This window comes from Phocoena sinus, chromosome 15 (assembly GCF_008692025.1).
Source record: "Phocoena sinus isolate mPhoSin1 chromosome 15, mPhoSin1.pri, whole genome shotgun sequence".
Lineage (NCBI taxonomy): Eukaryota > Metazoa > Chordata > Mammalia > Artiodactyla > Phocoenidae > Phocoena > Phocoena sinus.
This window is the reverse complement of record NC_045777.1, coordinates 46,655,245-46,680,165: the sequence shown is the minus strand read 5'-3', so window position 1 is coordinate 46,680,165 and position 24,921 is coordinate 46,655,245. Positions and strand designations below refer to the sequence as shown.

Sequence of the window (24,921 nt, the reverse complement as noted above, 5' to 3'; positions counted from 1 at the left end):
TTAAAAATTCCCTTTCTCTGGAGGAAAGAAAAAAGGTCCAGAAATATAAAATTAACCTCAACCCAAAGCAAAGCAAGACATTCAGATGCTTTCAGTAAGTGTAACACATTTTACATAGCGGTCCAGAAGCCACCTTTCTAGAGCTTTGCAACTGAAGACTTTTTAGCCGCAGGGGTTAAAAGCGTGGGTGTGGAAGTCAGCTTTTGTCTGAAAAATTAGCAATGCTATGAGTCATCGTGCATTAGCAGCAGAAGAGTTGTGCATCTTGTACGAATCCAGACACCATATGCCATGCGAAGGCCTATTACTTTATTCGGTGCCACCGCTGACAGGCAGCCACGTGGGTATCCCCAGTGGAAAGGCTGTCTCCTCCGGCGGCGAGGACAGGGACCCAGTGAGCTGAACACATCCAACATTGTGCGGAGCAGCAGAACAGCTGGTAAGCCAGCCAGCTCCACGGCCGGCCGCGCGCGGATGCTAATGAGCCTGGCCTGGCGACAATGCCGGCCTTCAGAGGGGAGACAGCGGCGTCCTGTGTCTCCACAACAGCCTCGAGAGCGGGTCTGCTCTCTCATGCCTTCAGTCTCATTAAAACATAATCCTGGTGTTTGTGGTTTATCAAAATCAGTTGTAAGTCGCAGCTTAGAAATCCACCCAACACACCCGACGTGCTCTACAAAGTTGCACTGAAATGTCTGCACGATTCCACGGGCATCTTTAGGGACCACGAGGAGTGGCGGCAGCCACTGTGGGGTCCAGGTCCTGGCTCACCGCTAACACAACTGCATGGCCTCGGGCGTGTTAGTTAACCTCTCTGGGCCTCGGTGCCCTCAACTACATTTTCAAATAAAATCAGATACATAACAGACTTTACTAAATAAGACACTGTACTATGTTTGCATGATGTACTAAAGCAGGATGATAACTGTACCTTCCGCACAGCATTGCTGTAAGGACCAAATGATGGTACATATGTGTGACGTTGGCAGTGCCTGGGACAGAGCAAGGGCGGGGAGCTCTTCCTGGAACCAAGGCAGCAGTTGCTCCCCCTCCTAGCTGTGTTTTTCCCGATGTCTAATGCAGCAGCGCATCCCGTTATCAGGGGTTGGAAGGCAACTGGCAGACGCGGCAAGATGGGTTGGCAGTGAAGAGGGGAGTAGGGTTGGAGCCCTGGGGACCCCGTGTGATGACTGGTGATGGGTGGGTACGCGCTCCCAGTGGCATGTGGGGTCCCCAGACCACTAAGTTCCCTGAAGGTTCCAGGTTTCCTAAAAGCTCAGTTCTGCTGGAGGCGTTTACTCCTTCCTTTGATCAAGTCCCCTGACTCCTAGTCGCCCACCAAATGCCAGGTGCGAGGCCCCTCCTAGGGATGCCTTCCACTTTGGGCTCCGGGCTGAATTCCGGCAGAGCCATTAGGAAGCTATACCCCTCTCTTCCCTGATGTTTTCCACACTCATCAAGGAGCCGTGAGGGTGGATCCTGGTACCCTGCCTTCCACTTATGACCTTCAGCAAGAGTACAGGAAATGGCCAACAGATATTTTGTTGAATGAGTAAACTGATGAAAACAACTGCGTTGTAGACTTGTCATTTTCAGACTTGGGGCCTGGGAGTGTGAATGAGATGCTCAGAATCTGTTGATAACTTTTTCAGCAAGATTTTATTTTTTTAAAAGCTCTTAAGTAAAAGACATTTAATGGACAGATCAGCTCCAGCAACAAATGCACTTCCGTCTCTATTTCCTAGGGTTGGGGGTGTGTAAATACGATGAGGGAACTGCCTGGTACTCAGAGCAAACCTGGTTTCCCCGGAGTCTTCCTGCAAGTCAGCCAGCTCAGGGGGTCTCCCAAGGTGACGTCGGTACTTTCTGAAAAACAGAAAGCACGCGTCTGCCCATGGCGTGCAGATCTGTGACAAGACCTGCTGCAGAGTTTCAGAGGCTATAAAGACTGAGATAAGGATTCATGCCAAGAGAGTTAAATTTAAGGAAGTACAGTGATAAATATCCAAAGAACTCTGTGAAATACGGTGTGGAACTCATTGATGAGTTCAAGCATGTTTTAATTTGGAAAGCTGCATTCCTGGAGGAAGTCTCTGTCCTCTCTGAGTGGCAGCAGCAGAAGACCCTGGGCTCTGCCCGCCATGGCGGCTGCTCCTTGAAGGCAGGGCTGGCACAGCAGCCAGTGCTGTACCTGATTCAGATTCGTTATCTCCCATCTATTTGCTGTCTTTACATCCAGCCCTCAATTTCTGTAGCATCCAGAACTCCACAGACAAAATCAGGGTAACTAGATATGGAAGTGAGGGCTGGAAGGGGCTCTTTCTGACTTCCCGCTGCTTCCGGAGGACGCACAGTCAGCAGCAGGTCAACAGCCAGTCCCCTGGCGGGGGCTCCTGAGGCATCAGTGGTCCTGGAAGAGCCGGGCCTTCAACCCTCAGTTTTTCTCTTGGTCACAGCCATTCAGAGATGGGAGTGACACACAATGTTCATTATCTTCTAATGATCTTTTGTGGGAAAGCAGTTGCTGGAATAGGAATGCTCTTTACTCACTGGGATTTTAAAGATTAAAAAAAGAAAACTTTAACATTTAAAAAATACCCAGAGGGCTTTCCTGGTGGCGCAGTGGTTAAGAATCTGCCTGCCAATGCAGGGGACACGGGTTTGAGCCCTGGTCTGGGAAGATCCCACATGCTGCGGAGCAACTAAGCCCGTGAGCCACAACTACTGAGCCTGCGCTCTAGAGCCCGCCAGCCACAACTACTGAGCCCACGTGCCACAACTACTGAAGCCCATGCGCCTAGAACCCGTGCTCCACAACGAGAAAAGCCACTGCAATGAGAAGCCCGTGCACCGCAACGAAGAGTAGCCCCTGTTCGCCATAACTAGAGAAGGCCTGCGCGCAGCAACGAAGATCCAACACAGCCAAAAATTAAAAAAAAAAAAGGAAAATCTTTAGCTGTGTTTTTCAAAGGAAAAAAAAAAGAAAAAAAAAATACCCACGATGGAAATAATTACAGCACGAGGCTCAAGACCAGACAACACAGTCCAGGATGCAGTTATGATCCAGAGCAGCAGAGAGAGAGCTGGTAGAGTTTGGGAAGGGGGCGAAATGTGTGTCTGAAATTCACATACACATGCCCTCAGCAGCCCATGACCTTGATAAGCTTCAGCGTAATGCAGATCCATGGGTGAGAGTATACGGAGCGCACATGCCACGTGGAACGTGGTCCTAGGAAGGATGCTGTGAATCTGAGCCACAAGCTGTGGCCTCCACAGTCCCAGGACCGTCACCCGAGCGCCTCCTCGCATGACCTGCCGCAGGCTGCCTCTTATTAGAGCTATCAACCCTCTCGCAGAAGGGTCTTGCTGTGCACAAGGAAGGTGAGCGGCAGAGCAGACAGCTCCGGTATTGACCGGCGCAGCCCGGGGCTGCGCTTCCAGACAAAGGCCAGCACTCCTTCCCAGCACCTGGAAGAGTTCCTGTGCTGTGTGCAGCGGGGCACACGGAGCGGGGGGGCGGGGAGCCGGCCAAACGCCAGGGCCTGGGGCCACCTCCTCTCGTGTCGGCTGTCACAGTACCTCTCAGAGAAGCCGAGGATGCCAAGTGAAATCTTGGGATTTATGAAAAACATGGCAATGGAAGCCTAGGATGGGCATTTGTACATTCCTTCAAGGCAGACAGACCAGGGCCACAGAGAACCGCCAGAGGCCACGTCCAGAAGCGTGAGAGCACTGTGCACGTTCCTCGAGAACGTCCCTCCAACGTCTGAGAGGTTCGCCAAAGCCAGGCGGACAACTCTTATTAGAAAACACAAAAACCTTTTCTGCACTCCAGGTTGATCCCTCCCCCAACTTAGAGCAGAACATTTAAAAATTGGCCCAAACTGACATTCTCCTTAAGGGCACCTCAATGATATAAACGGCTTTCAAAATATTTTTGTGAAGACAAACGTCCACTGGCATAAACACATAAAATCATCTACAAAAGTCAAGTAAAATTATGAAGTACTTCACAATTCGTGATTCTTGGAGGCAATATAAAATTAAATAAAGGATTAATGAGAGCAGATTAAACTGAAAATAAGGAACCCAAAGAAATTAAGCTAAGAACAAAATGAACCCTTTAAATGTGTGTTTCTGTGGACAGGAAAGCAGAGTGAACTCAGTTTTATTGCTTTTATGATTAAATTCTCTGGATCAAGAGGTCATTTATAATCATTTATCTCTCTTTGGGATCCATTATAAGTCATTTCCTCCTTTTCAGCATAAAGACATCTAGTGTCATGAAATAGATGGTACTAGAGTCCACTTTCCCCTATTAGAAATTCCTTAGAGTGTTTGCATTTCAGATTTTAATGATCTAACACCTCCTGAGTTCTTATCAGGTCGGATGCTGGAGACTAAAAGACCAGGAAGATGTGGTCTTTGCCCAGCGTCGGGGGCAGGTGCATCAGGACGCGCCCTGGCCCAGGTGGTCAGACCACACTTTCTGTGGAAGCCAGGAGGGGGTGCCCGCCGGCCGCCCCCCTCCCTGCGTGGCAGGCTACTGCTGCCCTCGGCAGGTTGACCCTCCTCGAGTCTGAGCTGGCCTGGGGACCTGCCTTGGCCAACAGCTCTGGGACTTCCAAAGTTAGATGGTGAAAAACCTCGTGCCTTCCCCTGCATGGGTCTCTGGGAACCCTGGGCAGCCATGTGTTCAGTCTGGCTGCTGGGAGGTCACTTTGCTGTGAGGCGATCCCAGCTTGCCAAGTGGGGAGGATGCCAGAGAGCGAGGACGCCTGGTCGGCCCACAGCTGTGCCAACGCAGGCACCAGGCTCGTGTGCGAACCACCCAGCTGAGCCCAGCCAGGCCGGCGGACGCGCAAGTTCCCCTCCACTACCACCATTTCAAGCCTCTGCAGGTGACCTGACTTTATCCCGCAGGTCTCCAAAGCGAGAGGACAGGCTAGGACTTGTATTAAAACTCTAAAATTCTGCTAAAATTAAAATCTTTTGATCTAAAATTGAGAAGGAAATTCAGCTTCACTTAGATTTAACACACGTCCTGAGTGGGGCACTCTTCCTCGCCTGTCATCTGCAGTCGACCAGGTCAGGACCGGTCCTGAGGGTGAGATGGGCGGTGCTGAGCCCGGCTCCCTCATTCACCACACGGGGCTGTATTGAGGTTCACACGACCCTCCATGCTGATGTTTTGAATTTTTTTTTTTTTTGGCCATGCTGCACGGCATACGGGATCTTAGTTTTCCGACCAGGGGTCAAACCCACGCCCGCTGCAGTGGAAGTGCGGAGTCCTAACCACGGTACTGAAGTCCCCGAAGTTTTGAATTTTATTCTTACAGAGTATCACCCCTCCCATCTAGTGTATGGAGGCTGGGCAGGAGATGCAAATCTTTCATACCATGTGATGGTTTGATCTTTATCTCCCAGGAAAGTTCTTATAAAAGCTCTTGAACACAAAGATGAATTACTCATCTTTCTTTTTGATGGAAAGACAAATGTTCTAAATTTGGCAACCTTTTCTGTGATGACAAGGGGCTGAACTTATTCATTCCACAATTATTTACGGAACAAAGTGTGGATGCTGTGACAGGTGGGGAGGCCACACCCAGGGCTGGTATTCACCTGGTGAGTGCCCGCATGGGTGGCCTCCTGGCTTGCGCCCCACTGGTGCCCTCGAGGTCCCTGAGGTTGGATATTTCAACTCTCAGAAGCTTCAGTGAACACAAAAGACAAAACCCCTGCCCTCACGTGCAGGGGTGGGACGTGAGACAAATGAGTAAAGTGAATTAGTAAATTTACATAGTAAATAGGGTGCAGGTGAGCAGGGAGGGGGTGGAGGTGTGTGCACAGGCGGAGGAGGTCCTGGCTCAGCGGGAGGCTGAGCCAGTGGACATCTGGAGAACAACGTTCTCGGCCCAGGGCACCGGGCACTCAGGCCTCGCGGGAGGACTTTGGCCTTGACTCTGAGTGAGGCGGAGCCCCTGGAGAGTGTGGGCAGGGCCGCCACTGTGGTCTGACCCACATTTTAGCAGGCTGGCTGAGTGCAGACCGGGGCAGACGCGGGGCAGAAATCAGACACAGTCAGGAGGCTGTGCTTGGCACTACAGCCTTAGCTGTTACCTCAGGGGAAAGGGGGAAGTAATTGGAGGCTTCTGAACTGTGACACGCTCTCATTTCTATCTTAGAGGAAAACTCTGGCTGCTGGTGAGTTTTCCAGGGAGACAGGGACTGGCTGTGACACCAGCCCAGGGAGAGATGAGTGATGAGGACACCCAACCCGGGGTGGGGTGAGGCAGCCGGACTGGGGTTATGTTTTGTGGATTGATTCATTTTATATATACTTCAATCCATACATCCTTACGATAATCTGTCTGTGAGGAATTACTACCCTCATTTTACAGATAAGGAAACTGATCGAGGTAAAGATACTTGTTAAAAGCCAAAGAACTTTCCACTGAAACCGAAACCTGGGGTCTGTGTGAGGCCAGCCCCCAGGCATCACCTGCTAGTTTGAGCACTACATCAAAAAGACGCACTTGACAATACACCTGGCCCTGGCAGGAACATCGCTGCTGAGGAGGGAAGATAATGTCCCCGAAAGAAAGCTTCTTAGTCAGAATCGAGACTTGACCGGGAGGGTCCACTGTGATGCTCAGGGATACTGTCCAACACGAGAGCTAGCAACAGGTTTTAAATGTGTCTTCTCAAAAAAAAAAAAAAAAAAGGTTACTCTCCTACTGAGTTGTCATCAGTGGAACTTTGGTTAAACAACTGGTCTAATGACAAACCCACTGAGGAAATTGGGGGACCCCAGTACATGTACCTCACGGTCGGTCGCTCAAGCAGCTTGGGGACCCCCCAAAGCACAGCTGATCTGCCACCCTGTGTACTCTTGATGGCCAAAAGTGCAAAAATTGGGGCAAATGAATCCAGGAAAAAGAGTAATTGAAGAGGATGGACGTTTGTCTCAGAGAAAGCCAATAAATTAAAAGGAAAGCACATCCCATCCTGATCTGAGCTAAAACCAACAGTTAGAGAAGTCTGAAATTCCACAAAAGGTAGAGCAGTTTATGTGTGGTGTTTATGCACAAATCTATAAGCATTTGAGGGACAAAGTTATAGCACAAAAACACAGAAATAATCGCTTTTCTTCATTCAGATAATTTAAATGCTGTTTTCTGATGTAGACTTCTGATGTGCACGCACATTATGTGGTTATATGCAGAGAATGTTTATCCTGTCAGAGAGGCGTAAATTCTATTTTCCCAAATTCATGAGTAGACAGTATTTCCAAGACATTCGAAAGAGGCTCTCCTTTACTTAAAGGGGTCAAAAATCCTCTGAAAATACTCCTTAAACTTAAAACGAATTTCCATTTCTTCCTCATATTAACACCTCATATTGATTTCTTGGGAGTATGAATTCAACTTAGCTCAGTTCACATCATTTTAAAAATGTGAAGGAAACACACAACCTACTTATTTTCTCCCAGCCAAGCTGAGCTCTCCTCAGGAGCAACAGCATGACGACGACTGTCACCTTCTGGGAGAAAGTTCTGGTTCTCGGGTGTCGAAGGCAGAACACAATGGTGAGTGGCAGAGGCTCCCATCGAGTCTTTGCCTCCTTTAAATTCCACTGAGGATGGCAGTTTGGATGGAGACCCCAAAATCTATTCTGTCCATCTGTTTTATTATTCTTAGAACAACTGTCAAAAGTTGCCCAGGGATCAAGTTGCAAACATACTAATTTGCCTTTGAAAAGTAGGCCCTGGGGGAGTTCTGGAACTCTGCTTATAAATTCAGAATCCCATCAGCGCTCAGGCCTGCTTCCCTTTGTGGAGGTATGAGCCTGTACTTCCAGGCTCACAGCTGCCTCCAAGCCAGGATGTGCCCATAGACTCACATCCCACTTCATAGGCAAATGAAGGCAGAACCAAAGGGACTTGGCATCTTAAGGGCTGGCTTAAGATGACTAGCAGACCCCGTTTTTTAGGAGGCAGCCTCTACAACATCGATCACGGATGGATTAAGGACGAAAGCTTTGCACTGGAGAGTTTAAACGGGTGGACACAGCAGAGGGGCACGTTTGGTGCCCTTTTACGTCCTATGACTGAATTAGGAAGCTCAGAGACTGGAACGAAGCATTAGAAGAAATAAGCTGAAGAAAGAGAAATATCATAAACCACTAAATACTGTATAGTTTCATTTTTGTGATTCTGATGAAAACGATGAGAAGATCATTTGGACATCTGTGATACGAGACGTGTGTCTGTAAGTAATAACGAGCAATGTCCATGGAGGTGTCACGTTAAAATACTGTGGTGCTTTGAACTGAGGCAGCTGTGTATTTCTCAAGTTAAAGGCATGTGCAAAATACAACACAGAGTCAGAGTCCATCGTGATCACGGTGGAGGAGGGAGTGGTGCAGGCACTGGTGCTGATCCTCAGAGCTTCCACCTCCCCCCACTGGCCCCAGGGGTCTCTGTCAAGCCTCAGGGAATAAAGTCAAAAGGCTTTCAAAGCACAGGACCCCAGAAACATTCGAAGCACAGCATTCAAAGTACTCATTTTAGGAACTTCCCCGGTGGTGCAGTGGTTAAGAATCTGCCCACCAATGCTGAGGACATGGGTTCGATCCCTGGTCTGGGAAGATCCCACATGCCGCGGAGCAACTAAGCCCGTGCGCCACAACCACTGAGCCTGCGCTCTAGAGCCTGTGAGCCACAACTACCGAGCCCACAGGCCACAACTACTGAAGCCTGTGTGCCACAACTACTGAAGCCTGCGTGCCTAGAGCCTGTGCTCCGTAACAAGAGAAGCCACCACAACAAGAAGCCTGCACACTGCAATGAAGAGTAGCCCCCGTTTGCGGCAACCAGAGGAAACCCGTGCACAGCAATGGGGACGCAATGCAGACATAAATAAATAAATAAATTTATTTATTTATTTTTAAAAAACAAAACAAATTACTCATTCCACAGAGTGAACTAGAAAGGACACTGTTTCAAGGCTAACATGATGGCATTTAGGTTGTTCTCACCCACAGGTTACCAAAGGACTATCCCCCTTTGATTAAAAAATTTACTAGAGTGTGTTGCAAATGACTCCAGCGCTGAAACCTGCTGGGACCTTACTGCTAAGGCAGTAAGAGGTATGGTTATATGCAGAGAATGTTAAGGCAGACGGGCCCAGAAGGGGTCACCATTTGGACTTGCTGCTCTGTCCTTCTTCGGCTTTGCACCATCTCTTATTATAACAAGACGTGTGTTATTATCCTTTGTGGAGATGTAAATAACAGAAAGTCTCCCTTTCAAATATACTGCTTACAGCTGCAGTCAACTTAACGTTCTGGGATGCTGTTTATGGCATGATGTTCCTTTTAAAATGGGACCGATAATTAGTAAACTGAAATCTGATTAATGTTGGATTAAGAGGTTCTGATGTCTCGCTGTGATGTATTATTTCAGTCTGTGGGCACTGGAAGAGACTGTCCTTAGGAAGCTCCTGTCTTCCCCTCTCCAAGATGGGAGGATGAAATTAAAACCCTGATTTTTTAAGAAGTTCAGTTCGGATGCAACAGTTTATGATGTAGGATTCAGTTTTTTCTCACTCTGTTGTTTTCTCACTTTGAAGCTGAAACCAATGAATTAACTATTTGAGAGAGAACAAAATTGACTATAAATAAAAGTCTTCCTCCAGGGACTTCCCTGGAGGTCCAGTGGTTAAGACTCTGCACTTCCAGTGCAGGGAGTATGGGTTCGATCCCTGGTCGGGGTACTAAGATCCCAGATGCTGCATGGTGAGGCCAAAAAAATTTTTTTTAATTAAAAAAATAAATAGTCTTCCTCCCAAAACGCCAAGGGTGAGTCCCCTGGTTCTGGCAGAGGGACTTGACGTGTTGGATGGCTCAGGTGGGCTCAGCTCTCACCGAGCTCAAGCACAGAATTCTGAGACCCAGGAGACCTTCTCTGAAAGGTACAGATATCAAAGGCTATGAAAATGACTACTGGATAATACATGAAGGAAAAATTTTAAATTAATACCACTTTGTGCTCTTTACAGTTAAGGTTAGGGATACCTCTTGTTGTTTCGCTAGGATTATAAAAAGACCTGTAACGGCCAAAATTTTTTCCATGCTCCATGGCAAGAAGAGTCCATATTTCTTCCTCACCTGCATTTTAAAATTCATACTCTTGTTTGCCTACTGCTGAAGAGTGTGGCAGAATCAGGAATAATGGCTCCCTTGAAGCTGTGCCAGTCCCAAAATAACCATCCGGATGCTAAGGAAACCTCATCATCTATGGAATGACCTTTCGCTCTTTGGATATTCAGACATTAATAGAGGTGAAATACCCAGAAATCCTAGCGGCACTATGAAAAATGGTGGGTAGGGGTCAGCAAATACCCTCTCGCCTGCTTTTGCCAGGATGACCATTTCCACTTTTCTAACGTCTTTCTAATAGCAAAGTGTATTTGGGAACAACAGTGGAATTTGTGTCATCATGACCAAATGATTACGGTGCAAACCGAGGTTCTTGCGGGGCCCAGCAGGCTTCTGGTCCCTATGGAAACGCAACTCAATATTGTCCTCCACTCAGCTGGAGGACAGGCGGCCAGGCTTTTGTGCTTGGTGAGATTTCTTCCACAACCTTCCAGCACCAGACCCTAGTGCTTCCTCCCGACTCTTTTCTAATTGAGATGCAAATTAATCTCTCTGGCTGATTACACTTCCCTTAAAGCTACTGACACACGCAGCTGTAACCAGAGTTTGCAGACTCCCCAACAAGTGACTTCAGCTGACAGCCTTGCCCACGCGGCCTGGCCAGTGGCTGAGGCTGGACTGCAAGGGCTTCCCCAGGGCTCACAACAACCCTATGACTACGTCCCTGTCGCTAGGATTTAGAAACAGACTCTGAGGCCTGTGTTATTTAAGGTCTCCAGACTGAAGGGCCACTCCCCTCCCCGCAGACCCGGGCTTTCCTGACTGTGCCTTTCCTCCTTTCCTTCCTACTTCCTTCCCAGCTGCCGTTCTCTGACCTTAACACTGTTTGAATCCATCCCTCCCTCTAACTAAACTTACAGCTCTAAGAATGTGGGATTACTGAATAGCCCTCACTTACATTTCATGGCTCTCAATAAAATTCTATTAATTTAAAAATCAAATATGAAGTCGTCATTCTAATTGTCGGGATTTCCACCTAAACGTCCTTCAATAACTTTTTGGCTGGTGATGGAAGCATTATTATTTAGAACGCAAAAGAAAAGCAAGATGCCCCAAATACTCTATCGTTCATCATAAAGAAAAATACACACAAAATCCAATTTTTCAGTAAAAATGCTAACATGTTTTTCTCTTGACTACTACCATCTATGCGTTTTTGCCAACGAGATTCACTCAGGAACTGTGCATTGAGCACCTACTATGTGCCAGGCACGCTGTTCCAAGTGTTGGGGATCCGGCTGTAAACTAAACACTCAAAAATGAGCAAAAAGGACTGAAAAATGTATCTATCTATACATAAAGAGATACATACTCTGTTTGTAGAGCTATATTTCTTGGATAATAAAGGTTTTCGATTTTGAAAAAAATGCAGTTTTACCAAATATGAGTTGTTTTTGCCTTCTGCTTTCCAAAATGCTTTTTTAATTAATTAATTAATTTTTTTTTTTTTTTGGCTACGTTGGGTCTTCGTTGCCGTGCACAGACTTTCTCTAGTTGTGGCGAGCAGGGGCTGCTTTTTGCTGCGGTGTGCAGGCTCCTCACCGTGGTGGCTTCTCTTGTTGTGGAGCATGGGCTCTAGGTGAGCGGGCTTCAGTAGTTGTGGCATGTGGGCTCATTAGTTGTGGCATGTGGGCTCAGCAGCTGTGGCTGGTAGGCTCTAGGTGCACGGGCTTAGCTGCTCCGCAGCATGTGGGATCTTCCAAGATCAGGGATAGAACCCGTGTCCCCTGCATTGGCAGGCGGATTCTTAACCACTGCGCCACTAGGGAAGTCCTTGTTGTTGTTTTTAAACCAAATCAATCTCTTTCCCTCTGTCTCTCCCTTCACACACATACATATTCATAATGTCGTAGCAGGAATATGTGGGAGGGACAGCAACAGGATGGGGAGCTTCTGGTATAATCAGGAGAGAGAAGAGGCAGGAGGCGGCCGGGTCTGGCAGGGAGCGCGTGGAGGGCGTGTACGGCTGTGGGAGGGGAAGCAACTGGGTCACAGCAGAGACCCGGGGGCAGCCGCTGAGGGCGGAGGCCAACAGCGTGGCCAGGAGGGGAATCCTGGGGGGCAGTCCCATGCCCAAAGGCCCTGCAGTAGGGAGGAGCACCCCCCGCAAAGGATGGGATGAGATGGGGCAGCCCAGCCACGGATCTGAGTGAGAAGCAAAGCGGAAGCCTGCTTTCTGCACAGTTAGATTTACACTGACTTTTCCTGAAGGGATGGCTTTTTGTCTAACGGTGATAAGTCACAAATCTGCAGCAAAAGCGGAAAAGCAAAGTGGTGTCTTCCTCTCCCTCCTTGAAGGTTCCCCTGCACAAACACGTGCTTCTCACAGGCCTGGTTCCCAGGCCCCAAGGGTGGAGGCAGCATCCCCCCCACCCCACCCCCCCGCCCAGGGGGCACCTTCTACACTTGGGAGGGCGGAGCGGTCTCCAGCCTTCATCTGAGCACCTGCGATGCTGAAAAGTACTTCCGAGACCTAACTCCACAGACGGGCGCTTCCACATTTTACAACAGAGGTCTGAAACTCTGATATTTACGGGCGCCAGGCTGGCAGCGTGACAGTAACAACTGCGGTGACACTTACTGGGCTCTCACCCAGGACCGGGCACTATTCCCCCTGCGTGGCCCACTAACCACCTCCTCTCCCTCCAAGGGGGACCAGCTGGGGCTCCGGACCCCCAGCGCCGGGGAGCCGTGGTCCAGGGGGCTGTGGTGAACAGGGGGGGCCCATGGCCAGTGGGTCAGGAGGCTGGCTGCTGCCTTTGTTGCCAACAGCAAAGGAGGCCCAGTGGGGTCAGAGGTTCTGACTCTTCAAGAAATATCAGAAATCTAGATTTCGACGTGGCTGACAAACTCAATTTTTGTGAGCGATGCTGGAGGCCAGCACAGCTTAAAGGAAACCCATCTGGGGGCTGGATTCAGCCTGCAGGCAGCTCGTTTGTGGGCTCTGGTTTTGCATGTTTGCTTTGACATTGAGCTAAAACCTGATGCCCGGCTGTGTCTGTTCACTGCTCCCCATTCTGCAGTCTTGTCTCCTCTTTGAACCCCCGAAGCTCCTGAGACCACTCCTTCCTGGTTTTATGGGTTCCCTGAGCTGTAAGGCCCCTCTGTACCCGCTGCAGGTTGGTGGGGCTCTCTTATGATGTGGTCCTGGAGCGGCACCCCGTTTAAGACGTGACTCGAGGCTGTAGGGGCACAGGGACCGTGCCTTTGCCCCTCCTGGTCGCGTCCCTCATCTCCAATCTATGCTCCACCACGATCCTCGGGTGTTTGTTGCAGACACCGCCTGCTGCCACGCTGAGCGCCCTCGGCTCGTAGGGACCCAGCTAATCCCAAGGTGTGGCTTTTCAGGCTACGGCCTTGGTCTCATCTGGTTGGTTTGGGTCTGGAAGTCTCGTCTGTTGAGATAATCCTCATTTCTGATTTTGCCTTGGGTCAAGTTAGTGAGCCCTCTCAGCTCTCCTTAAAAATGGTATTTATTTTGATAAACAGGTCCTCTAGACCTTTGTGAAAGTTGCTAGATGGAAGAGGGTTTGAGCCAAGCCTTGGCCCACACGGGTTGATCGGTGTCTGTGAATGAATGCATTTAGGTTTGGCTGCAGTGAAGTCACCCAGCTCCCAGGGGCCCAAACCCTCTCCCATCTGCCAGCTGATTATGAACTTTACCTTGTGTTTTACCAAAATTAAGATTTATATTTACAAGCTTTCTCTAATCTCTGAAAATAGTGATCTTACCAAACGCCATGAGTGTGTTTGAGATACTGTATTCTATGTGAACTCATTCTTTTCTTGAGGCTCACAAGCTATTTAATATTTATCAAGTCTAACAGTTTTACAAGGGACCCAGGCAACATTCCAAAATTCACCCTTAATTCTATTTGAAAACAAGGAAGATCTTTTCCTGTTTTCAGTTCTGGGTGCCTCCTTAATTTACGTGACTTCTGATGAAACAGTTCTTACGGCTCTGAGATCGCTGTTATAAATTTGTTCTACAACCTGGGGTATGGTTACTTGCAGGGGCCAATCTGGTTTATTATTATTACTATTGTGTTCGCAGTACTTTGAGTTTTAACTGATACACAGTGACCCTTTTCTGCCACCTCCCAGAGGAAGAAGCTGGAGGACAAGTGGGATGGGGTCCACGGTGAGGGCCTCACGCAGCACCGCTCGGAGCAACCCTCTTAACCGGATGTTCCGCAGACCGCACGCCCTGCGGCTCCACTGGCTGCTCGCCTGGGGCCTCCCGCTTTTCTATCCCACAGAAAGTTTTCCTCTGTCTTCTGAAAGAGGGTCTGATAGCCAAGAATTTATCAAATGCTTGCTGCCTTTATTCGGATGTACCTTGGAGCCGGTATCGAGCAGCCGAAGTCCCTATCACAGCTCTGGTTTACCTTCGGGCGGCTCGGAAGGTGGATTAGAAAAGCACGGCGCGCACACCCCCACGCGGACTGCAACGCCCCACCCAGCGCGTTCTCCATCCCCGGAGCTCTGACCCCACCCGGGAGCGTCTTCTTCCTCGGAGGTACTGCTGTTATCTGGTATGTTTTTGCCTCTTTCCTGAAGTGATTCTGTTCTGGGTCCTGTTTTACCCAGTTCTCCAGGTGAAGACTGGGCACTCGGGTACCAGCCATGGCTGAGCCCCTCGGGGACATGCGTCCTGCCTGACTGCCCCGCCGAGGTGACCGCCCTCCCCTTCCCTACGCCTCGATTTTCTGGGAAACTGTTCTCTCCTTTTCCTCCACCGACCTCTCTCTCTCCCCCTCCTCCCAAGCCTCCTCTTCACAGGTGATGCTCCAGGGAGTCTGGCCTTAATCCTCTTCCCATTGCCCCCCACACCCACACATCTAGCAGACCCCACCCCAATCAGTCCACCTGCCTGGTGGAGGCGCCCATCCTCCCCCGATGAGGCCACAGACCAGGCCCTCACTTCCCCTCAGGACCCCTTCCGCTGCCCCTGCAATGCCTTCGTCACCTCGATCTTTCCCAGGAGTGTGTGTGCATGTGCACGTGTGTGTATGTAGGCGTGTGTGCATGTGTGTCTGTATATGTGTGCGGGCATGTACGCGTGAATGTGTGCGCGCACATACATGTGTCTGTGCGCATATACATGCGTCTGTGCGTGCATGTGTATGCACGTGTGTACGTGCGCATACACGTGTACGCGTGTGTTTGTGTGTATGCACATACACGCGTGTTTGCGTGCATGCGTATGCATGTGTGTTTGTGTGTGTTTTTTGTGTGCGTGTATGTGTACGTGTCCGTCCCACACGCTGCCGTACAGAAGCATCCGTGGTTCTCAAACATGATGCGTTCTCCCAGAGCTTGGTCCGAGCAAATGCCGTCTCCTCACTTGGAATATCGTGTTCATGTTCCTATTCCGGGCGGCCAGGACAGTGCCTGGCATGTGGGAGAGCACAGTGAATGCTGACAGATGCGTAACTCGCACCGTGCTGTCGCGTCAGAGTCCTTCTCCTACACTTAAGTGTGTGAAGACACATGGAGGAACGTAAGGTCTTCCCAGGAGAAAGAACCAAAAGTCCAGGGGAGATGGAAGAAACAGGATGGTTACAGCTTTAGGAAGAGGGGCCACTTTTGAAAGTGTGTAAGTTGAGAACACGACTGAGCAAAGATATGAAGAAGTCATGAGTCTAAGAGAGACGCTCTGGAATCATCAAGTCTATCTGCTAATTGAAAATGAAACTAACTTTCACCTGTGAAAGAGTGGAGGCCAACTACCTTCTTGAGGCAGCTGGGTCCTCCCCATCAATGAAGACAGTTCCAGGGAGGAGGCAGGGGACGTCATTGAGACCACTGTGCCCCCGGAGGGGACGTGTACTTTCAAAGGCCACCATCTGTGTGGTTCCGGGAGAACCCTGCCTAATGGGCACACCGTGGGCCGTGGCCACCTCTCGTGATACAAGCTCTCCAAGCAGGAGCACGGAGCCCTGGCCTGATGGTTCTGGAAACCTCTCTCAGCGGAAAATGGTCTGATTTTGGAATCTCGAGTTGGCTTGGGACCTGTACACACCACGTGTGGCAAGTTCCCCATCCAAGCCCTCAAGACACAGGCCTGGGCCCTCTGATTGCCCACGGGGAGCAGGGAAAGCTGATGGCAGGTGAGCTGGCCCTCATCGCTCGGGAGGGTGGGGGCCGCAAGATGAAGGCTCCACTCGATGGACTGGACTTGGCCCCCGGAGGGGGTGACTAGGAAGCCCCCGTGGAGGAGGTGACCAGGGATCTGGTAGGCGCAGGGGCCCGGCTGAGACGTCACTGAGGGCGCTTTCCAAACATCCCTACCGCCTTCACTTTCTTTTTGGATCACATAAGACAATGGTATTTTTCAGTCTCCTATGAGCTTTCAACACACACTTGCAACTGTGTGATCACTTAGCCGAGGGTACCCCAAACGAGAACTCCTCTGATATTGACTTTAAGCTGGAGTTACTGTTTTGAGAAAAGATCTCCAAAAGGCAAATTCGTTCCAACAACACCCCCAGTCCTCAGCTTAATAACAAACATTGTATTTTCTTGAACATTACTGAACAAAGTTGATATAGAAGTAGTTAAATATTATACAGAACTGAATCTCAGTGGACAGTATTTGAAGGCAGTTGAGTATCAGTTGCTAGCTGGGGTAGGGGGTTGGCTCCCTGGGGAGGCCACGCTCCCCATCTGAACCAGAACTTGCAGTGAACGCAGAAAGGCGGCTACGGTGTCCTAAGAAACGTGAACAGCCAAGGAACCCTGTGTGCCCTTAGCTGTGTTACTTCCCTGTATTAGCCAACAATTTACTCTAAGAATGATGACATAGAAGGAAAGGGGAAAACGGCACCGTGGTTCCCTTTCCGGTCAGTCCTTCCTGACTTGTCTGTAAACTGAGGGTAAGTTTTAGAGCATAGGGAGAGTGAAATAAAACCAGGTAAGTCAGTTTTGTGCTCTGTTTCCACCATCCTAGTCAAAACAAAATATATCCACATACAAGTTATGAAGTACGAACGGGTGATTTTGGTGATTTCATACATGAGTTAAATGCTTTTATATTTGCATATTAAACTGGCACTGCACAATATAAAGAATGATAAAATTAATGCTAATAATCTAAATTTTTTGTATTTCTTTACTTAAACTGATAATAAATAGCAAATTAAAAAACACCATGACAAGTCAGAGAAAAACTGCAGGAGAATGGAAAAAGCTTTATATTTTAGCATCTTTAAAGGCACTTTCCCTGCTTTTTGAATAAAGGACCCCACATTTTCATTCTGCACTGGGACCCAGAGGTTATACAGCCAGCCATGGTTTCAGGGGTGTCCCAGGTATCACTGATCTTCTCAGCCCTTGGGAGGGCTTGCAGGGGCTTGGGTTAGTGGACCCTACACCCACTCCTGACCTCTTCCCCTGGCGTCAGGTGGCTGTGATGCTGTCCTAGGATGTGAACTTTCAAGGTGGCCATGAGGTGAAAGTTAGGGTCCCCTCAGCTCCCCTGGTCCCGCTCAGAAGACCATCTCTGCTGGAAGCTCACTCCTACAGCTGACCACTTGAGAACACTCTGAGTCCCTGTGTTTGCTCTGGTGCCCTCCGCCTGGGACCTGCCCCTGCTCCCTGGGGGACAGAGCCTCTTGCATCCCCCCAGCTCGGCCACCAGCTCTCTCCCTGGACATCTCAGCCCCGTTCCCCAGTTGCCCTGGAACTTGATTAGTTTGCCTCTCTTCTCAGGGTAGCGCGGGGCAAGGACCATGCCTGCCTGCTCCCCGTGGATCTCGAGCCCAGCACTGGGCTGGGCAGATCCTGAGTCCACACTGACTATTTGTTTGATAAATGAATCAGTGCAAGAAGACACCCAGGTTACGACGTGTTAGGTTATTCAGTGTTTTTCAAAATTCAAATCTAGGGCTTATCTCAGTGAAGCAGTGAATTCCAGACATGAGCTGTGACACCAACAAGCTTAGACTTTTGCTAAAGCATGTGAGGACCAGGATGTTTTAATAAAATGTTAAAAGAGCAATTCATTATTAATAGCCTAGGCAGATATCTATAAATATTTAAAAATTTTTAAATTAGTAATTTTTTAAAGAACAAAAATACAAACAGCCCCACCTTCATTTTCTCTTATTTTTTCCACTTCTCCTAACTTTTCTTCTCCTCATACCTTTGGTTTCTAGCCTGAATATTAGCTCTTTTGCAGGCAGAAATTAAAGAAAAGAGTAGTTAAGTGATTGCAAAGCTTTCCCCATTAATTACATCTCTATAAATATTTATAATATTTTATTTCTTGTTTCAAATAATTTATTAGTACCAATTACATCTTCTCAAGGCATAACGCAAAAGAAAAATGTTTAACATTTTATAATGATCAACATAGTAAGTTTTGTTACTTTCTTTTTCCTAATTTCTGTACTAAGTCATCCTCCAAGATGTCGACCTGGCTATTTTATGAGTGAGTTTGGAACACAGCATTTTCTAACTCACGTTGGCATCAGTAGCCCTAAGCCGGCACCCACTTTAGTTAAGTGTGGTTGCTTGGAGAGTTTTTAAAGTGATGCTGAATCCTATCCTTTGAACTTTTAAAAATATCGTTTTCCCTTAAACCTGATTATTCTGAAGCCGCGTTAATTCTGACTTGAGAAAGCAGTGTCCAACAACACAGCAAAGCGTGGCTCTTGTAACAAGCAGTTCCATAAGTGGAGAAGGTGGGGTGACAAAAATCACAATGGACTTACACCAGACGGAATTTTCCTGTTTGCAAATGGCTTTTTCATGCCCTGGTCCAACGTCCTTGACTGATAAGTGTCCAGTTCATCATGCAAACCGACAAGCCAATTGCTAAAAAAGGTCTTTCTCATTTCTGCCAAGAACCTCTCTCTGAGTCTGTGAAATAAAAACGCCACGCGGAAGGCTGAATCGACACCAGCCGTAAGATTAAGTCCAGAGTGCCGTGGAGATCACTGCACAGAACGCCTTCTCCCAAACACCACCACCACCGGACAAAGCAGGAGGGAACAGGCCGAGGGGATAATGCTGCCCAGGCCCCCGGGGAGGGACCAGATGGGACCTAATAGCTCTTTTCTACTACTAATTTCTATGATAATTCCGAGTTGCCACATGGCATATGCATTTTTTTTTAACCTAAAGACAGAATATCTGTCAATGAAGTGACCAGGATTTTAATGAAAGGTATTTTTCATGAACTGTATCTATTCACACGTTATATTTCTCACCCACCCCTCACCCCCACTCTCCAGCAACATGTCACTGACGGTAAGGTTGCGAGAAGTACAGAGACAGAGGTCAAACACAATACGCTTATCATCATTACCAATACTAATTAGAAACAGAGATCCTGAGTTTTATTAGGAGGTCAGATGCCTTTTGCAGTGACTTTTTTTTTTTTTTTTTTTTTGCAGTGATTTTATGAAGTTGCCTTAATTTCTTTTTCTTATGGTCAGGGGTCAGGCCTGAATTTAAAGATGACAGCATGCCAACTACTGTTGGAGAAAAAACAATTATGCTAGTGAAATTTCTTCTGTTTTTAGAGAGAAGACCAGAAATGAGAGAAGGAGATATTAATGATTTGGGAAAATGACAAAAGGAATTCCAGCCATTCTTACTGATGAGTTCAACTACAACTTTGTTGAGGGTGTCTTTCCCTGTCCTCCCGACCAGACGCAATGTTCCCCGCCCCCGACCTCCTGGAACACCATTTGTGCTTCTCTGGTGGCACTTGCCACGTTCTTTGATTAATTAGCGTCGTTTCTGGTAGGCACGTGGAGTGACCCCGTTGCATTTTCTCAGCACCCCACCTTACACACAACAGACTGCAGCAAACAGGAAGGGAGGAGGAGACCGAACTTGGGGAGAAATACCCCAGGAGGAATGAGCATCTTGTCATAGGCACCACTTCTTAGCATAAACATATGTGACTTGATTATGAAAATCAACTCTTCTAAGTTTGATGTAGCACAAAATTATTATATTTAATATAAACTAAGGAATGGTATGAAAATCATAGTTTTCTTCCACCCAGATTGAAAAAAATTCCCTCTTCCCTCTTCCACCCAGTTGTTAAGACTTACCTCTCACGAGAAGGTGCCTGGAAGCTGGATGCTGGGATGGTTAATACATTACACACTTAGCGCAAAAAGATACAAGCTCTGGTAGAGGGGGATGAGGCACTTCACGGCCCTGCTGGCGTTGATGCAAGTGGCACAGATAAGGCTTGGCAGGAGCTGCCCACTCACGATTGCTCCATCAAACAGGGGCCCAAAAAACGGAACCTGTTGATTCAAGACAAAACAAAACCACTTAATTTAAAAAAAAAAAAACCAGTAAAAGTCAAACCAAAGACATGAGAACAGCTGCTTGATGTCTCGGACCTGTCACAACTGCACAGGCTGCCACCCACAGACTGGATGCTAGACCTGGACCCAGTTCCAGGGCTTTCGGATCAAGCCAAGCAGGACTGTTCCACGACGCTCCTCTATGGCGAACTCTTTGGCTAAACGTCTCATGACAGATTGTCACCAAGTTCTTCTTTTCCTTCTCGCGTTGTCATTCACGGGAGTGGCATTGTTCTTTCTAAGTATCTCCACTGTGTGGATTATGCAGCCAGGCCTCACTGTACACCCCTAGCCTGGCAACCTTCTGAAACCGGTTTTGGAACTGGCAATATTTTTGCATGAATCCCGATGCATGTTAACTCTTAAAGGAGATGACAACTGTCCCCACAAGGTCCTTCTCCTTCTTGAACCTTCTTTCCCTCTGCTTCCGAGACACTGCATTATCCACATTTCCTTCTACTTCTTTAATAGAGACTCGGCTTTCCTTCATGCCTGGGCCACCCACAAGGTTTTGTTGCCTGTCTTTTTTGGATTTCTTTTTTCTCTCTCTCACTGTTTGTTTGTTTTTTTCATTAGAATTTCATCTAATCCATTCACTACTATGGAGATTGGCAGCTCCACGTGGTCAAGGACTGGGTCTTCCTTATAACTCTTGTATTTATTCCTATCACTTGCTTATTCATTTATTCAAAAATATTTATTATGTGACAGACACTGTTTTATTGACTGGGGACACAGCAGCAAATAACAAAAAAAATTCCTGATTTCATTGAGCTTAGAATTTATTGGAGGTTTCAGAGAATAAACAGTTTAAATACATAAAATATGTAATATGTCAGGTAGTAAAGTGCTAAGGTGAAAAAGAAAGCAGGGAAGAGCAACAGGGCTCTTTCTTGGGTGGGGGGGTCCTCCAGTTAGAGGTCGCACAGCCGGGGGCGCTGCAAGCAGAGGACTAGACAGAGGGAGGGGTGACCTCAAGCTTCGAGGACGGCTGACGGGAGAGCATCCCAGGCAGGGCAACAGCAAGTATGATGCCCTGGGTGGGAGCCGAATCCGTATGTTTCAGCAACAGTAAGGAAGCCACGGTGCTGAAGTTGAGTGAGCGAGAGAAAGCATGGAAGGAGATAAAGTCAGACAGGTAATAAGAGGGGCTGTGAGGGGAATTTTATAGATCTGGATTTCCGCTCTGAGTGAGGCAAATGCCTTCTGGAGGGTTTAGGAAGTGAGGGATTTATGATCTAACCTCCTTTTTTTTTTTTTTTTGGTCACGCTGCACAGCTTACGAGACCTTAGTTCCCCGACCAGGGATCGAACCCACGCCCTTGGCTGTGAACGCGTGGAGTCCTAACCACTGGACCACCAGGGAAGTCCCAAACCTGCACTTTAAAGGTATTGCTCTGGCTGCTAGGTTGGGAAAACTGCGAAGAGTGAGCATTATGGAAACCAGTTAGGGAACTACTGTGTGATCCAGGCGAGGGGTGATGCTGGCTTGGATGCCAGTGGTAGCAGGGGAAGTGGGGAGGTAGAGCTGAGAGGATTTGCAGAGAATTACTAATGAAGCGGGAGAGTAACAGAGGCATGGATGATGCCATGGTGTGGCCTGATGACCGGAAGGTTGGAGCCACCTTGTCCTGAAAGACTGGCAGGGAGGGCCATGAGCTCAGTGTTAGACGTGCTAAGCTTGAGATGTCTTTTAACTGCCCAGTGGTGATGCTCGAGGGCGGCAGTGGACACATCGAGTGGGAAGCCAAGCGGGAGGCTCAGGCTGGAGATTTGTAAGATCTGACACTGGTGCTCACAGCCATGAGGCTGGACGTTCAGACAAGATAGGGCACGTACAGGGTGGTATGGCCATAGCCCAGGCTGGGTATTCAGATGATCAAGAAAAGAGGTTCAAGAACTACATCCTGTAGCCCTCCAATGTTTAGAGGTTAGAGACATGAGGAAGAATTATCAAATAACGCTGAGGAGTGGCTGCACGTGGAGGAGGAAAACCTCCAATGAGCAGCACTGACCCTGGTACACGGCTGGAATGCAAATGAGTAAAATTCATTAATATTTGAAATAATTTAAATAAACTAATAAATGTGGGTCTCCAGCCTAGGTCTTTTGACTCATGTCAAAGACTATTTATCTGTAGAACACCTTTTCTGTGGTTAGAATTGGGGGAGGGGCTTGGCATACACAGTGAATGAAAGACTATCTTTGCCCGTAGGAACTGACATGAGGAGCTGACACAAGAAAACTATGCACTGATAATATCCTTCAACAAAAATGCAAGAACCCTTTACAAATTTTTAGCCAATTAAATCCAGCAATATATAAAAAGGACACTGTATCTTGGCCAAAGGGTACTTTCCATAAAAAAAACCCAAGGTTGGTTCAATATCCATAAATCCATCAATGCAATTTACTACATTAGTAGAATAAAGAAGAAAAACCATATGACCTTCTTAATAGAAACACGAAAAGCATAGATAAAATTCAACTCTCATTCATGATAAAAAAAAGTAATTCCCAGCAAACTGGGAATAGAAGGGAACTTCCTCAATTTGATGAAAGCTTTGAGGGAAAAAAAAATTATGGCATAATTCATGGTAAAGCAATAAATGTTTTCTACCTAAAGACTTGAAAAGGCAAGGATGTCTACCCTCACCCCTTTTAGTCAACAACATTTTTAAAGGTCCTAGTCAGTACAACAAAGAAAAATAAAAGAGAGGAAGAAAAACGAAAGGAGCATAAAGATTAGAAAGAAGTAAAGTAATTTTTATTCACAGGTAACATGATTATGTCCATGAGAAATCCAAAGGACTTTAACTAGAACTAATTAAGTGAATTGTGAAAGGTCACTGTGTACAATATATCCTCCAAATAATTGTATTTTTGAATGTTAGCAACCAATAATTGGAAAATGACATTTAAAAATACTATTCATAATGGCATCAAAAATGTCAAATACCTGGAAATAAACTTGACAAAAGATATGCAAAACAACTATACTTAAAACTACCAAACATTACTGAGATAAATTAAAGGCAACCAAAACAAACAGAAAGATGTACAATGTTCATCGATTGGAAGTTTCCATATTATAAAAATGTCAAGTCTTCTGAAACTGAATTATAGATTCAGTACAAAACAAATAAAAATTCCAGCAAGCTGCTGTTATAGATATGGACAAGCTGATTTTAAATTTACATGGAAATGAAAATACATAGATTAGCCAAGACAATAATAATAAGACATATTACCTGATTTCAAGAAATACTATAAAACTATAATAATGACTATAACATAATATTGGAATCAGGTTAGACAAATATATCAACAGAACAAAATATAGAGTCCAAGAACAGAATCACACATATATGATAACTGATTTGCAATAAAGGCAACATACCAATTTTATGGGGAAGGAAAGTCTGTTTCAATAAAGACAATGAAACAACTGCATAGACATATTGAAAAGTGAACCTTGACCTCTACCTCATACTACACACAAAACTGAGATGGATTATAGGTTGAAATATTAAAGCTAAAACCACAAAGTTTCTAGAAGGAAACATGAAAAAATCTTTGCAACCTTAGGTGAGGCAAGGATTTTTTAGGGTACAAAAGGTACCAACCAGGGACTTCCCTGGTGGTCCGGTGGGTAACACTCTGTGCTCCCAATGCAGGGGGCCCAGGTTCGATCCCTGGTCGGGGAACTAGATCCCACATGCTGCAACTAAGAAGTCCGCAGACCGCAACTAAAAGGTCCCACATGGTGCAACTAAGACCCGGCGCAGCCCCAAAAAATAAAAAATAAAAGTACCAATCATGAAAGAAAAAAATAAATTGGACAATAAAAATTAAAAAAATTCTGCTCATCATGAAAGTGAAAAGGCAAGCCACACATATTCAACCAAAGTGGATATATCCTAAATGTTCATCAACAAGAGCATGAATCAAAATTTGTGGCATGTTGACTCAAAAGAATAGTCCACAGTAATGAAAGGAACAAATCTATAACATCATGGGAATGCCCCAATATAATGCTGAGTGAAAGAAACAGACACAAAGAAGTTCATGCTATATAATACTATTCAAAAGCAGGTAGAACTAATCAACGTTGACAGAAATCAGAATAGTGGCCACTTTTGGGGAGGATTGGTGATTTCTGGGGGTTGGTAATATCCTGTGTTTACATCTGGGTAGTATTAAATTGTCTACTTTGAGGGGCTTCCCTGGTGGTCCAGTGGTTAAGCCTCCATGCTCCCAATGCAGGGGACGTGGGTTCGATCCCTGGTTGAGGAAGTTCCACATGCTGCACGACGTGGCCAAAATAAATAAATAAATAAATCGTCTGCTTTGAAGACATTCACCA

The 24,921-nt window shown here is 47.0% G+C and overlaps 1 protein-coding gene across 1 annotated transcript in view; it reads right to left on the bottom strand.

The window, feature by feature from the left end:
- Positions 1-24,921, bottom strand: part of RALGAPA2 (Ral GTPase activating protein catalytic subunit alpha 2) — a 284,371-nt gene that overhangs the window by 56,771 nt on the left and 202,679 nt on the right. The window contains 1 exon segment of the mRNA XM_032604977.1: positions 20,365-20,492. Within this exon segment, the coding sequence (XP_032460868.1) occupies positions 20,365-20,492 (128 nt within the window).